Genomic DNA, 16,831 nt, shown 5'->3' with positions numbered 1-16,831 from the left:
TATAAACCCATTTCATGAGTATGTACAAATAGAAATCAAACTATTTATAGAGCATATAGATGGAGAAGAATTATAATACATCATGAGCGTCAATCGTTATGTCTATTTCGTGAGGAAAGTCTTGAACCAATGGGCTGAAAGTTTAGGGTGTCTTTTCAGTCCGTTTTTATAGTCTACGTAGTTGATGTCAAACCGAACTGTGTAACTTGAGTTCCATTCGAAGTTGTCCAACAATGACCATGCAAAGTATCATTTAATGTTTACACCTTTCCTGTTCCCAAAACAAAAACGAGTCAAAGCCAACAAGATTTGAGAGCAAGAGAGAGTTATTGTTAAAGGGGATCCATATTTTTAGCAATTCAGACAGCAAGTGTGAAAGACTTCTTTTGATTGGGTTCACCTGTCCGAGCAAAAAATGTGCTACTCAAGATTTGTATAGGTATGTGAATTTCAAAAAAAAAAAATCTCACATTTGTTACCTGAATTGCTAACAATTCAAACAGTAAAACTGTTGTGGATTTCTATTCATTATTAAGAACTTACTTGATAGCCCTCCAAAGATATCGAAGATGGCTATAGTAATACTCAATTCTTTGGTTGTCCACAAGGGCTTCCTCAAGCGACAATGTGACATTATTGACCTCATCAATACCTACAATATACTTGTAGATATTTAGGTTCAAATGGGACATCTAATGGTACCAATCTATTCCAATTTGTCATGAAGTTATGTGAAAATAATTGAACAAAAAATAAATATGAAACTTACCATTCTCGGTAATATATATTAGCGGATTATGGTACTTCCCCTTGACATAAAGCAAAAGATGCAGAAGTCCTCTAGGGTAAACAAAGAGCCAACTTCATGCAGCCTATGATTTAGAGAAACTTTTAATTATATAGATAATGATGATTTAACATGATATCAAAAAAAAGGTTTTGAATTTAAACTTTGTCTCTCTCATTCATCTTCCATTTTTAATTAAATATTTTGCATGGGAAAGTGTTAGGATATTAATTAAATTGGCTTCAACAAGGTAAAAAATAAATGTTGGTAGATTTAGCACACACCTATGGACCAATGGGGATCCCATTGCGCTCAGCTGCCACGACAAACGTTAGTCTAATTAAGATACATAAGAAACCCGGCCATAAAAATTGATTCAAAGTGTTGTATATCTACTTACTGGTGAGATTAGCAAGAGAATCTATCAAATAGCTTGGATTTCCAGAATTAAGGTGAGGTGAGTTGGCTCCTTGGCTGCATAATTGGAAGTATTGTAGTTTAATCCAATGAAGTCAAATGACCCTTTTAACGACTTAGATTGCTCTTCCGTGAACTTGGGTAATCGCTTTCCAACGAGAGATCGCATGCTATGGGGATAGTCACCATTTGTCAACGGATCCAAAAACCTATAGTAAACCATGGAATATTATAGTTTAGAGGTAATTTGATCATTTCACGTTTTAAAAAATATATAAATAAATAAATAAACATTTATAATTAACATATTACAATTTTTATTCAAATTAACATGAAAATCCGCAACAAATTCTTCAAATAAATGGTTTGTTTGGGCTTGCAGTTTCAAAATGTACAATTTTTGAAAACGCTGTTAAGCTAGTCGTAAAATTGGAGTGTTTTTAAAGACGCACTCCTTTATTTGTGATTTTGAAACATATATTTTTCTATATTTTTCAAACTCTAAATTTTTAAAAAACAGATTTCCAATTGATTCATTTTTTACCATTTTGTTTAAAATTACACTTTTACCCTGCAAAAATTACAAGGCCAAACGGACTCTTACTATACTAAAAAAAACACCCAAATAAGAACTTACCATCCCAACATGAAATCAAGGGCACATAGCGCGGCATTACGGTGGTGCCTGGCAACTGAGAATGGCACCATCCAGTTGGTATTTAGCGTAATCCCAATAACACCTTTTTGTGCTGCCTGAACAAATGAACATTGATTAAGAAATTCTCCCAATTATGCAACAGCAGAGCAAAAAGAATTTGTACTTGAAGTTCGAATAATAACCAATTAGCAATATGTGTGTAACAAAAACTGTATCTATCAAATTTAAAAAAATTCTGTCAAGATTGACAAAAACATTGGCAGTGTTTAATAACATTAGGATCGATTAACAGTTTTTTACAAGATCCACAAATCCGACACAAATTCAACCCGAAATTCAGGGGTTAGAGTTGAGATCATAAAAATGAGATAAGATATTATATAATTACCCCTAACTAATATAGGTTTTTCATATAAGTACCAAAAAGTTTTGAATAAATATCATTTAGAGTAAGATGGAACCTGGTAATTATGCTTGTAAACTTGAACAGCGGCTACATGAGCAAGAAGCTGGTAATGAGAAGTCAAATATGGCTCTGTGCCTGAATCTCCACCGGTGCAGTTCAGATTTTGCCAACTGCAACATCGACTAGGTGCTATTTACCCGCTTGCATAACCACCATTGCTGTAGCTCCATGGCTCATTTAGTGTGATCCAATGCTTTACACGATCACCAAATTCCTTGAAGCAAAGCTCAGCATACTCCCTAAAGTCATCACTGAAAAGAAACGTGCTCAAAGGTTGCAAGTTGAAACCCATGGGGAATATTATATTACTATTACAGAAAAATGGGGGAAAAAAAATCTACTGATCAGATGGACAAAATTAAGGGGCAAATAAACAATGTGATCTTGAGTTAGTCACTTACACAATTTGAGGACTTAAGAAACCACCATACTCATCTTCTAAGAGCATTACTAGCAGCTTCCCTACAAGGGATTTGTTCCCTAAATTTTAAGGAAAATTTTAAGAAAGTCAAAAAAACCATCCCACAGCAGCTTCCCTACAATTATCTATTCCCTAGGAAGTGAACAGTGCTTCCCAATGCATTGGGAAACACTGTTCACCTCCCATTCAATTGTTTATTCTAAAAATATAATCTCTCTCTTACTTTATCTCTTTCTTTTCTTACTTTTAATTAAAGTAAAAGTAACAAAATAATATTTTAATGATATAGGGAAAAATGAAGGGAAGCTACTGTGGGGTATTTTTTTATAGGGAAGTAAAAGGTAGTTTTATTCCCTACATTTAGGAAAAATGAAGGGAAAGGGAAAGGAAGCTGCTAGGAATGCTCTAACACTTGGGGAAGATCAAAATAAAAAAAAGTGTCACAAAGGGCTTTAGACCTTCATTTGGTAAGAGAAGAGTGAATTATAAGCGCAAGTTATATAGGTTGACAACATATGATGGAAGATAAATGTTATTCTTCACATTCATTTATTACACTTATTTTATACTAGCTGATGTGAGGTACTTTAAGTAGCTAACTTTCTATGTTAGCCACTACTTAAAACATGTCATCCATGTTGGCCGATATAAAATAGGTGTGATAAATAGATATGAATGGTAGTATATATTAATTGTGATGGACTTATGATATTGTGTGACCTTTATGCAGGAGCTCATTGATGAGGTTGTTGTAATATTTGATGCCTTCCATGTTCACACCCCCACATAGCTTTCCTTCTGAAATTTAAACCCCAAATAAACTTGTTATAATTTCATATATATATATATATATATATATATATATATATATATATATATATATATATATATATATATATATATATAGTGTTAGAATATATTATGCGATTTCATTTTAGATTATGGGATTTGATTTCAGCATTGAATATTATCTTGTAATTGAATATAATATCCTAGAATCATATTTGATTGTACTCAAATATATATGATTTTATTCTCTCCACCTACAATTTTGTATTCACTGTACCTCCTTATAAATAGGGACATTTTGTATTGTAAATATTATCAAGTGAATAAGAATAAAATATAGTTCTTATGGCTTTAACCAGTGGACGTAGGTAATAGATCGAACAACGTGAAATTCTTGTCTTCTTCTTCTTCATTTTTTTTTTTCTATTTATTTTCTCATTTCCATATAAAAGGGTGTTACGTGCTTACGTAACGTAGGATGAGAACTTGACAAGAGTGATAGATATGGTACGTATGATTTTTGAGGAATCCTATTCCTCCTATGAGCAATTTGAGGCCTCTTAATTCACAAACACAATGTTTGATAATTTACTTGATTAATTACTTTTATTCAACAACAAAATAGAACTTTCATTTGACTCATAACTCAATAACATAACCTGCTGACAACAGACTCGATCTTAAAAAAGATAAAAGAGATAAACATAATCATATCCAAATAACAACATAAAAAGATAAACATAAGACATCTAGCCACACAACAATAGTAAACTAATAAAAACTAATGAACTAAACAACTAGTAAAGCAATAAAATATTATTAAACTGAATAACCTAATAGACAATACTTCCTAACAAACCCAATACCTAACAAGGACTATACACCTAACAGAGGGTTAGAAAATAATATTGATATCAAATTAAACCTTGATCATGTATATTTTGATTCTACCCTATTTATTATCTTTTTATTTTATCTGTATTTTTATGCAAGAAAGTAGCTAGCTAGAGATTAATCTTACTTGGCAACACTCGGGACCATGAGATCGAGAACCTGTATGCATCTAAACCCATCTCCTTCATAATCACAACATCTTCCTATAATATATAATATGAAAAACAAAATTGTTATCAAATTGTCACGAACCTTAAACTGGGTTAAACCATTAGAAAAGTGATCAAAATACAAGTGACATATATGTTCTTTAATTTTTTATTATGTGCACCATACCTTATAGTGATGATATTGATCAACTGCGACATCTCCATTAATTACTGCCATCCTTTATCCTACCTGCAATTTCATATAAATTTTATATACTTAAGATATAAAAGATTTATATGCGCGTCTTACTTTGAGCCTCGCTTTTAAGATATTAATTAAATGATTAAATTTATTATTTTTAATCAACTTTACATTTTAGATAAGTAATAATTTAATAAGGTATCAGAATAAAAGTAATGACTTCAAACCCTTTACACTTTGCCGTCATTTCAATAAATATTGAGAGTACGACGGTAATGTGTTGGATGGACAAGCACGTGCTTGCTCCTATAATACTACAAGCTTGGATCTCAAGTCATCGTGACTTTAATTTCTATCTTCACTTTTTTAACAAAAAGAAAAAAACTTTTGGAATCCTCAATAGTTAAATATCTTGCATTTTCCATTCCCATCTCTACCCAAAAACTAAAAAAGTGAAATATTTTTTCAATGCTTATAAGTACTAGTATCTAACCCAATATTGCATACAATACATATAATCAGGGCATCTGACTAGATCCTTCGAAGTTAGAACACCGTGTAAAATACTTTCTCCACACAGATCAGATAAAATCTAGACTTTCGCCTACTCGAGCCAATTAATCTCTATAGGTTAATGTTGCATACAATATTGGTAATTCATACTTTGAGAGAGAGAGAGAGAGAGAGACTTGGATATCTATGGGCGTAAGTATCCCATATATCCTAGAATCATATTTGATTGTACTCAAATATATATGATTTTATTCTCTCCACCTACTATTTTGTATTCACTGTACCTCCTTATAAATAGGGACATTTTGTATTGTAAATATTATCAAGTGAATAAGAGTAAAATATAGTCCTTATGGCTTTAACCAGTGGACGTAGGTAATAGATCGAACAACGTGAAATTCTTGTCTTCTTCTTCTTCATTTTTTTTTTTCTATTTATTTCGCTATTTATTTATTTTCTCATTTCCATATAAAAGGGTGTTACGTGCTTACGTAACGTAGGATGAGAACTTGACAAGAGTGATAGATATGGTACGTATGATTTTTGAGGAATCCTATTCCTCCTATGAGCAATTTGAGGCCTCTTAATTCACATGCAAACACAATGTTTGATAATTTACTTGATTAATTACTTTTATTCAACAACAAAATAGAACTTTCATTTGACTCATAACTCAATAACATAACCTGCTGACAACAGACTCAATCTTAAAAAAGATAAAAGAGATAAACATAATCATATCCAAATAACAACATAAAAAGATAAACATAAGACATCTAGCCACACAACAATAGTAAACTAATAAAAACTAATGAACTGAACAACTAGTAAAGAAATAAAATACTACTAAACTGAATAACCTAATAGATAATACTTCCTAACAAACACAATACCTAACAAGGACTATACACCTAACAGAGGGTTAGAAAATAATATTGATATCAAATTAAACCTTGATCATGTATATTTTGATTCTACCCTATTTATTATCTTTTTATTTTATCTGTATTTTTATGCAAGAAAGTAGCTAGCTAGAGATTAATCTTACTTGGCAACACTCGGGACCATGAGATCGAGAACCTGTATGCATCTAAACCATATCCTTCATAATCACAACATCTTCCTATAATATATAATATGAAAAACAAAATTGTTATCAAATTGTCACGAACCTTAAACTGGGTTAAACCATTAGAAAAGTGATCAAAATACAAGTGACATATATGTTCTTTAATTTTTTATTATGTGCACCATACCTTATAGTGATGATATTGATCAACTGCGTCATCTCGATTAATTACTGTCATCCTTTATCCTACCTGCAATTTCATATAAATTTTATATACTTAAGATATAAAAGATTTATATGCGCGCCTTACTTTGAGCCTCGCTTTTAAGATATTAATTAAATGATTAAATTTATTATTTTTAATCAACTTTACATTTTAGATAAGTAATGATTTAATAAAGTATCAGAATAAAAGTAATGACTTCAAACCCTTTACACTTTGCCGTCATTTCAATAAATATTGAGAGTACGACGGTAATGTGTTGGATGGACAAGCACGTGCTTGCTCCTATAATACTACAAGCTTGGATCTCAAGTCATCGTGACTTTAATTTCTATCTTCACTTTTTTAACAAAAAGAAAAAAACTTTTCACTACAAAAAAAAATGTTTTTTGCCACTTGCAATTCGCCACGTGTACGGTCACTGTACACGTGGCAAACTGTTAGCCACGTGCAAGTGGCCACGTAAATACACATGGTGAATCCGGGTGACACTAATTGCACAATTGGCCGCGTGTATAATAATACACGCGGCCAACAGTTAGCCGCATGTATTATATACACGCGGTCAATTGGCCACGTGTATATTAATACACGCGGCCAACTGTTGGCCGCGTGTATATTAATTCACGCGGCCAACAATATTAATATTTAATTCTATTTTTAATTTCTTTTTATTTAAAATATATATTTAAAAATTCTCCAAAATTCTTTTTAATTCTGTTTTTAATTCAGTATATTTTTTTTTTTACTAAAATTCTCCAAAATTATTTTATCTAAAAATATCACAAAATCAAATTACACAAATTAATTAAAACAACAATATTTAAAAATTTGAATACCACGTACTAATAAATGTATTCGTTACTAACAACAAATACTTACACAACAATATTAACAAATTTAAAAATCTTGATCTAATAAAGTTATTCGTTACTAACAAAAAAAAAAATACACAAAATATCTACAAATCTGGAGGACGTCGCTGCGGATCACGAGGTGCAGTCCCCGGCGTGAACTCGCCAACCGGCGATTGTCCCGCAAGAGATGGTGTAACGGGCGATGGAGTCCCGAAAGGGGATTATTGGCTCAGCAATTGTCCAACAGGCGACACCGGACCAATCGTTGTCGCATTACCTGCAAGTAATAAAAATAATTAACCTATATAATATTATATGCAAATTTAAACAAGTAATGAGAACAAATTAAAAATAAACCTAAGTGTATACATAATATGAACCATACCTGCAGGCGCACTACTAACAGACGACGTACTACCTACGTGTGCAGGTGAAGACTGCTGAGCACCAGGGCATACGAACGATAATCCTGTAGAGGACATGAAGGCCTCAACCTGTCGCATGCGCTGCTCCATAGCATCAAACTGTCTTAGGCGCTGCTCCATGCTGTCAGCCCGCTCTCTCTCGGCCCGCACTATGCCCTCCAACCCGTCATTCCTCTCTCTCTCGGCCCATAACATGATATCCATCTCCGCAATTTTGTGGGCAGCCCAATCCTGAGACGTGCCCTCGGCCGGTCGCCCCCGTGTGCAGGCCTTATACGAGAAACAAGTCCCGCGAACAGAAGTAACGTTCGGCCCAACCTGCCGAACCCTACCCTCATACTCGGGTCGCCCAACTGCCTGCTCGTACGCGTCGCCAGGTGCCCAACGCACCGTATCTGATGAAACGGAATCCGTGGCAGTAGGATTAGTGGACAAACTCTGTGTCATCCGCTCCTGTACGTCGTCAACATACAATACATTAGTAATTAATAAATACTTTATCACACGCATAACTAATAAATATTAATAACATAGAAGAGTAGCATACACATAGGTTCCGTGTCCGCTCGTTCAGATAAGTGCCGTCTTTCCTTGTGTGCGTCTTCACAAACGACTCGGTGCGAGTGGGGGGCGTGCCAGATGTAGATGCCTGTCGCCATACAGTATAAATATATAACAAACATTGGATATTCATTTAATGTTAAGAAAGAAAAATTACGCACAAATAAGAATTAAAACATTTACATATTGTTGCATACCTCATTGTGATTAAATCTGGCATAACTTTTGGACCCCAGACTATGGGGGATGTCATTCTGCTCCCGCAGCCGCTTCATTCGTTCAGACCTCGCTTTTGCATTGAGCATTCCGAAAAAAAATATAAGAATTGACACACTTAATTACTTATGTGCTATAATTAAATGAACTGTTTATTAAAAAAACACAACATTATAGTAATACATTCAAAGACCTACATACCTGATTTCTTTTTGTGCACCACTCGTGCAGTACGTCATTCACATCCGTTTGGTCATACTTATCAAAAAACGTATCTGGCATTCTCGCACATATTGTCAATGGCGTGTCACCATCTCGAATATTTAGCTGGGTCCTCAACTTCGACTTCCACGAATGGTGCTTACGGCCCATATCACCCCAGAATTCGTTCTGTGCGAGACGCTGGTCGACGGATACAGGTACATAAAATCTTGCTGCACATTCAATTTAAGGATTAATTTTAGCAGTTCAACAAAAACTTAATCTTAACTTTAATTTCACTAAATACATATATTAGTTTCATACACATACCATTATGGCATCCCACATTGCCCGCTTAATCTGCTTATCTACCTTTGCCCATTCGTCCCGCAAGTGAATGTGGGACCTGCTCAGTAAAAGCTTGCCCGCAGCCCGTCTATAACGTTTGCATGCTCGTCCCACGGGTTGTGTTGCAGCATTGTACTGCAACACAACTTTCTTCCCCCTCGGGAGCACCCAATTTCTCTCTGGGTCCTTAATCACCTCAAAATAGATGCTCCCGTCTGGGTTATACCCTAGTCAATAAATATAAAACGTTAATATATTAACACTAAATAACTTAATTATATTAATATATTAATAAAATAAAAATTCAATTTAAATATTATACGAACTTACTAAATTAAGATATAATGATGTATAAAAATGTACTTATCCATCAGCCGAATATGATCGATCGCTATGAGCTCGGTCGCTGGGTCGCCAGCATGCTCCTCGCCTACCTCATCTGCCGGGTGAGGCTCATCATGATGATCGTCATCCGAAGACATATCCTGGGGGACATCATGGGCCAACTGATCAAGACTCAACATCACATCGTCCCCCTCATGGGGCATCTGGCTCTCCCCCACATCTGGGTCCTGACTCTCCCCAGAAAGCGGCAACTGGCTCTGTCCATAAACAGGCACCTGACTCTCCCTAGGTGTCGGGCCTTGGCTCCCTGCCGGTGCCGACATCTGTCCCGACCGCATAGCCGGCATAGGCATCCCCCCCCCCCCCGCTGTGACAGCGGGAATCTGTCATCCTGAGTCTCACTATCAGGGTTGACTGGCATAGGTGGTGTAAGGGGGTATGGATAGTACAACGGGAATCTGCTTAGATCATGACACTCTCGCGCCCACCATCGATCAATATGACCCGGTGTGGTGATCCCCAACTGCGAGAACGTCGTGTATGGAGAAGGAGAATATCCAACTGAGCTCGTCTGGCCGGGATCTGACCTGCTCATCCCCGCCGTACCCGGGGACAGTGGTCTATAAACGGCGTCCGGGTGGTGTGGCCACGGTGTAGTATGTAGTGCCGCTGACATCGCCGGTGTGGACGTAGGCGGGTATGGAGAAGGAGAATATCCAGCTGCGCTCGTCTGCCCGAGATCTGACGAGCTCATCCCCGCAGTACCCGGGGGCAATGGTCTATAAACGGCGTCCGGGTGGTGTGGCCAAGGTGTGGTATGTAGTGCCGCTGACATCGCCGGTGTAGATGTAGTCGTGCAAGGCATGGGTAGGCGTGCGTTTTAAGGTTAGGGTTTAGTTTTTAAAGTTAGGGTTTTAAGGTTAGGGTTTAGGGTTTACCTCACCATAAAAAAGTTATAAAAAAAAAAAAAAAAAAAAAAAAAAAAAAAAAAAAAAGATCTGTCTCTTTTTTCTTTTATGTTTTTTAATATTCTTCTTTCTATTTTTAGGGTTTAGGGTTTTAAGGTTAGGGTTTAGGTTTTTAGGGTTTAGTTTAGGTTTTAGGGTTTTAAGGTTAGGGTTTAGGTTTTAAGGGTTTAGTTTTTAGAGTTAGGGTTTTAAGGTTAGGGTTTAGGTTTTAAGGGTTTAGTTTTTAGGGTTAGGGTTTTAAGGTTAGGGTTTAGGTTGTTAGAGTTTAGTTTTTAAGGTTAGGGTTTTAAGGTTAGGATTTAGGGTTTACCTCACCATAAAAAAATTATATAAAAAAAAAAAAGATCTGTCTCTTTTTTCTTTTATGTTTTTTAATATTCTTCTTTCTATTTTTAGGGTTTAGGGTTTTAAGGTTAGGGTTTAGGTTTTTAGGGTTTAGTTTTTAGGGTTAGGGTTTTAAGGTTAGAGTTTAGTTTTTAGGGTTAGGGTTAAAAAGGTTAGGGTTTAGGTTTTTACGGTTAGGGTTTTAAGGTTAGGGTTTAGGTTTTAGGGTTTTAAGGTTAGGGTTTAGGGTTTAGGGTTTTAAGGTTAGGGTTTAGGTTTTTAGGGTTTAGTTTTTAGGGTTAGAGTTTTAAGGTTAGGGTTTAGGGTTTAGGGATTAGGTTTTAGGGTTTAGGGTTTAGGGTTTAGGTTGTTAGGGTTTAGTTTGAAGGGTTAGGGTTAAAAAGGTTAGGGTTTAGGTTTTGAAGGGTTAGGGTTTTAAGGTTAGGGTTTAGGGTTTAGGTTTTAGGGTTTTAAGGTTAGGGTTTAGGTTTTTAGGGTTTAGTTTTTAGGGTTAGGGTTTTAAGGTTAGGGTTTAGGTTTTAGGGTTTTAAGATTAGGGTTTAGGTTTTTAGGGTTTAGTTTTTAGGGTTAGGGTTTTAAGGTTAGGGTTTAGGGTTTAACTAAAATAAAAAAGTAATAAAAAAAAAAAAAAACAAAATCTCACTCTTTTGTAGGGTTTAGGGTTTTTAGGGTGTACGGTATTTTGGGTTAGGGTTAGGGTTTATGGTTTTTGCTTGTTTTTTAGAGTATAAAGTTTAGGGGTTTGGTTTTGAGATTAGAGTATAGGGATTTTTATATTGGTTTTGATTTAGGGTTTAGGGTTTATTGTTTAGACCTTTGTTATAAATTGAATAATAAAAGAAATTATTATAAATGGTAGACGGTGGCCAAATTTAATTTTCTGTATCTATCCAATAATTGTTGGATACGATCATTTTATTATAAAATGATTGCGAGTTTACTTTGAAATGTTTTTTTTTTTTGTTTGTAAAAAAATTACCTGAAAATGAACAATTAAACTTTTTTTTTTGTTCTTAAAAAACCAAAAAATTGTTGAAATAGTACCGCATACTTATTTATATTTTATTGGTTTGCATCATTGATTTTATGATGAAGTTAATAAAATAATGGTGAGATTGTTTAATCTGTTCAAATGTTTTAGCATAAATTGCCACAAATAATAATCCACACACCAATTCGTAGTACAGTAAAACATATTACAAAAAAGAAAAATAACACAACTGTAAGAATATTTTCCATGCATAACGACCAACCACATCAAAACACATAAAATTACACAACAATAGATATTCAAACCCAACAAAATTAACAGCATTGCATAGACCATTATTAATTGCTAAATCCACAATTATTATATGAAACTATTAAAACAATTAGAAACAGATTTTAAACAAATTAATTTAAATGCACCAAGTTTATTATAGCCAAAAATAAAGAAAAAATATTAATGCTAAAATTACTCACAAATATTTTTTTTGGGTGTATTTTATGCTCCTTAGCCAAAATGTACCAGCATTAAAACATATTAGTCCCAAAATAATATCCCAAAACAAGTCCCAAAATAGCAATCACGTACAAGGCAAAGAGAGAGAGAGACCCACAGACTGGGAGAGGTTTCAGAGAGAGAGAGAGAGATGTAGAGAGAGAGAGAGACGTAGAGAGAGATAGAGACAGAGAGATGGATGTAGAGAGAGAGAGGTCCGGACCTAGGGTTAGGGTTCCTACTGTGGTTCGGTTAGAGAGAGAGAGAGAGAGATAGAGAGAGAGAGAGCTAGAGAGAGAGACAGAGAGATAGAGAGAGAGAGAGACAGAGAGGAAGATGTAGAGAGAGATAGAGACAGAGAGACGGATGTAGAGAGAGAGAGGTCCAGACCTAGGGTTAGGGTTCCTGGTTCGGTTAGAGAGAGAGAGAGAGAGCTAGAGAGAGAGACAGAGAGACAGAGAGAGAGAGAGAGAGAGAGAGAGAGAGAGAGAGCATGCACCTATAGGTTGGTGCACGCGTGGTGCAGTGACGGCCGGAGAGGGAGCTAGCCGGAGAAGACAGCGGAGGACGGTGGTCGGTGCGGACTCCGTGATCGACGGAGATGGAGAGGGAGAGAGAGAGAGAGAGAGAGCTGAGTGAGAGAGATGAGTGGATCAAGAAGGGTAGCTTCCTCTGGAAGCTACCCTTTTTTTATTATTAAATTTTTTTTATTTAAAAAATAGGCCAGGTGGTGCGCGGGAATTGTCCCGCGCAGGTCACTTGGCCAAAAATTGGCCGCGTGGCGTAATACCACGCGGCCAATATAGTATACACGTCTCTATCTGTTTTTTTTTTTTTTTTTTTTTGAAAAACGAAAAATTATATATATATATATATATATATATTTGTATTTGTAAACACAAACACAAACACAAACCCTAATCCGACCCTAAGTGTATGTAATATATATAGTGTTAAGGTTTACGTAAACTCTAACCCATAAAACTAAACCCTAAACGATAACCCTAAAACTAATTCTTAAACCCTAAGTCTGTGTTAAGGTTCATATATATATATATATATATATATATATATATATATATATATATATAGGTCCTATATATATATAGGGTTGGGTTTTTTTAGATTAGTATTGTATTAACGCAAATCCTAATTAGAGTTAGGGTTTACTTATAAGTATACCATATATATGTAAAGTACTCAACACGTAAAACGTAAATATACTATAAACATATTGCACGTAGCCCATAACCCCTAACCCTATGTCTATATATTATATATAGCCATAAACCCTAACCCTAAGTGTATGTACTTTGTTATGTTGCATTTTTTTTTTTGTTCCTCGCCGTATAATTATGCATATATATATAGCACAAATTTGGTTTTATTATGCATTTAGTACTCTATATAAACATAAACCTTAACACTAAGTGTATATACCTATTATATATATCTATAAACCCTAACCCTAAGTGTATATACTATATATAGCTATACTGTATATAGCTATATAAGTATACTATATATATATAGCCATAAACCCCAATGTTAGGGTATATACAAGTAACTATAAATGTATATAGTTTCGGCACGCCGTTTACATACATGCATGCATGCATATATTATATATATGTATATACAAATATGACAAGATAGTTTTGAAATACAAATACAAATACAAATACAAACACAAACACATGCAACCCTAAGTGTATGTACTGTACAAATTGCTAAACCCTAAGCCATAAAACTAAACCGTAAACTATAAATTAAAACTAAATCCTAACCCTAAGTATATATATATATATATATACTATACTAAACCCTGACCATAAAATTGAACCCTAAAACCCATAATCTTAACCCTAATCTTAAGTGTATGTACTATATGTAAGCCATAAACCCTAACCTTAACCCTAATCTTAAGTGTATGTACTATATATAGTTATAAACCCTAACCCTAAATATATATACTATATATATAGTTATAAACCCTAACTCTAGGATCAAATGATAGTTCGACCAAGTTTTGAATATTGAACTGGATCAAATGATAGAGGCATGCAATTTTATACTTGTGTAAGGTATGCTATAATGATCGGGACCACAAGGCCAACACATTCAAATGGATGTTCTACGAACCCTAACCCTGAGAGTATGTACTACACATACAATAAATTAAGTCCAAACGCATAAACCATATTCAAGAAACTCAACCTACATGTAAACCCTAAAACATAACCATAAGTACAATACATACTAAATATAGCACAAATTTATTGTTGGGGGTATATAATAAGAATTTTTTATATAAATAAATTCAAAAAAATTTAAATACAAGTACTGTACAAAACTAATTAGTTTATAAACTCTAATTTGGTATAGGGTACATAGTAATATTATCATGTACATACTATTTGTTTGTTTTTTTTTTTTTTTTTAAAAAAAAAAAAGAATTCCAAAAATATTTTTTCAAAAAACACCAGTTGGCCACGTGTATTTTTATACACGTGTCCAACAAAATGCCACGTGTAATTTATACACGCGGCCAATTGTTTCTACGTCGCATATGGCCACGTGGCCAGAAAAACACACTGCCATCTGGCCGCGTGTCTACAGTAACCAGTACTGTAGACACGCGGCGATTTTCAGTGTTTTTTGTAGTGTTTGAAATCCTCAATAGTTAAATATCTTGCATTTTCCATTCCTATCTCTACCCAAAAACTAAAAAAGTGAAATATTTTTTCAATGCTTATAAGTACTAGTATCTAACCCAATATTGCATACAATACATATAATCAGGGCATCTGACTAGATCCTTCGAAGTTAGAACACCGTGTAAAATACTTTCTCCACACAGATCAGATAAAATCTAGACTTTCGCCTACTCGAGCCAATTAATCTCTATAGGTTAATGTTGCATACAATATTGGTAATTCATACTTTGAGAGAGAGAGAGAGACCTGGATATCTATGGGCGTAAGTATCCCATATACTTGGTCCTCTGCCACCTTCATTTGTTGCACCTTCATACTGGATTTTAAAAATAAATTGGCATATATACAGAGATGCAGATATATGTGTTATGCTTGCTTGATATCTCAGGACACTTTAATAAACCCAAGCCCTATTATGATACAAACACGTAGGACTTACCTGGTAAGACGCTGATGCCGTTCCAAAAATGAAACCCTCCGGAAAAATTCTCCGGTTGAGTGAAGCAGTGCTATGGCTTGGTATTACAGCAATGCTTTTATCAATTAATGAGCCAACAAAGACCAGGAGGCTAAGGAGTAGTAGATAGCCTTGAAATGCCATTGCTGATTTTAGTTATTATATGGGAAGGAGGCATTGTACGTCAGGGCCTTTTACAAAGGAGTAGAATGTAGATAGCCTTGAAATCCCAAACTGATTTTGGTTATTAGTGGAGGGAGGCACCGTCAGGGCCTTTTATTGACAAGTGCCGCTCAAAAAAGAAAGAAAGAAAAGGTAAATGACTCATAATAATAATAATAATAATAATAATAATAATAATAATAATAATAAAAGAAGATAAATGACACCCAAAGATTCTTGTTCGGTTCTCTATTAAATTACTACTTGATGCGGGTCAGTTTTATTAATTTTTTTAAGATTTATTTTATTTAAAAATATCTTGTCCTTTGACTCTAACATTGGATTGAGACAAACTTCATGGCGTTTAAAAGCTTATTAATAGGGTTATAATTTTGTATTTCATGAAAATTTCGTAATTCTAATGTTTACGAGGAAAAAGTTGTCATTTTGTATTATTTGTACTGAAAAGTGTTTTTATTTCGTTTTTTATTATTTTTTATGGTTTCGAATTTAGGAATTATATAAGCCTATTAAGATGGCTTTATCCTGCGGCTTATGTATTTTCTATCAATTTATCAATATGAAACATTATATAAATCATTTTCTATCTTTTTTGACTTTTGCCTTGATTGCTTGATGGAGTCTTGATTTGAGAAGAATTGTATTTCTATTGTTGCTTGACCCCGCGAGAAAAGCAAGACATTGAAGAAAGCCAACATTTAGTGGAAAAGAAAAAGAATTCTATAAAAATCTCTCTCTTTTTTTCTTTTTTAACAAATAAGTAAGGAGATTGTAACATTTAATGCAATATTACATAATATATATCATTGATTATATAGCACCAGAAGGCCTAAGAGTACATAGTTTTTCAAGCTATATTTGAAGTTTATCAAATAATACGTTCATAATTCTCCTATAAATAGGAGTCTGTTATATTGTAAACATTACTTAAAAACATAAGAATAAAATGTAGCGCTTTAAACTTTATTATGTGGATGTAATCCTGTGGATTTTATTTTATTTTTTGCCGGTTTTTGTATTTTACGGTGACTGTCCCTTGATGTTTTGCAACGAGATTCGACTTTGCGGCCAAATCCGACCGCCCCGTCAGTAGTCTTCGGGCCAATTTTCAAAAAAAAAAAAATAAATAAAATTGAG

At 34.3% G+C, this 16,831-nt stretch overlaps 1 protein-coding gene and 1 pseudogene across 2 annotated transcripts; both read right to left on the bottom strand.

Moving 5' to 3' along the window:
- Positions 1-102: 102 nt before the first annotated feature.
- Positions 103-15,655, bottom strand: LOC133877459 (beta-glucosidase 13-like; annotated as a pseudogene).
- Positions 7,444-10,432, bottom strand: LOC133877463 (uncharacterized). Of its 2 annotated transcripts, none has more exons than XM_062315777.1 (7): positions 9,527-10,432; positions 9,179-9,423; positions 8,849-9,081; positions 8,629-8,720; positions 8,418-8,519; positions 7,831-8,323; positions 7,444-7,722 (listed from the first exon to the last, which is right to left on the bottom strand). In XM_062315777.1, the coding sequence occupies exons 4-7, from the start codon at positions 8,704-8,706 to the stop codon at positions 7,667-7,669; spliced, it is 729 nt and encodes a 242-aa protein (XP_062171761.1). In that variant the 5' UTR covers positions 8,707-8,720; positions 8,849-9,081; positions 9,179-9,423; positions 9,527-10,432; the 3' UTR covers positions 7,444-7,666. The 2 variants fall into 2 exon arrangements, with proteins under 2 accessions (XP_062171761.1, XP_062171757.1); XM_062315773.1 differs by having other exon boundaries at positions 9,560-10,432.
- Positions 15,656-16,831: the final 1,176 nt, after the last annotated feature.

The sequence above is a fragment of the Alnus glutinosa genome, chromosome 9 (assembly GCF_958979055.1).
Source record: "Alnus glutinosa chromosome 9, dhAlnGlut1.1, whole genome shotgun sequence".
NCBI classification, from domain to species: Eukaryota; Viridiplantae; Streptophyta; class Magnoliopsida; order Fagales; family Betulaceae; genus Alnus; species Alnus glutinosa.
The sequence above is the reverse complement of the archived record's forward strand: the minus strand, read 5'-3'. Positions and strand labels throughout refer to the sequence as shown.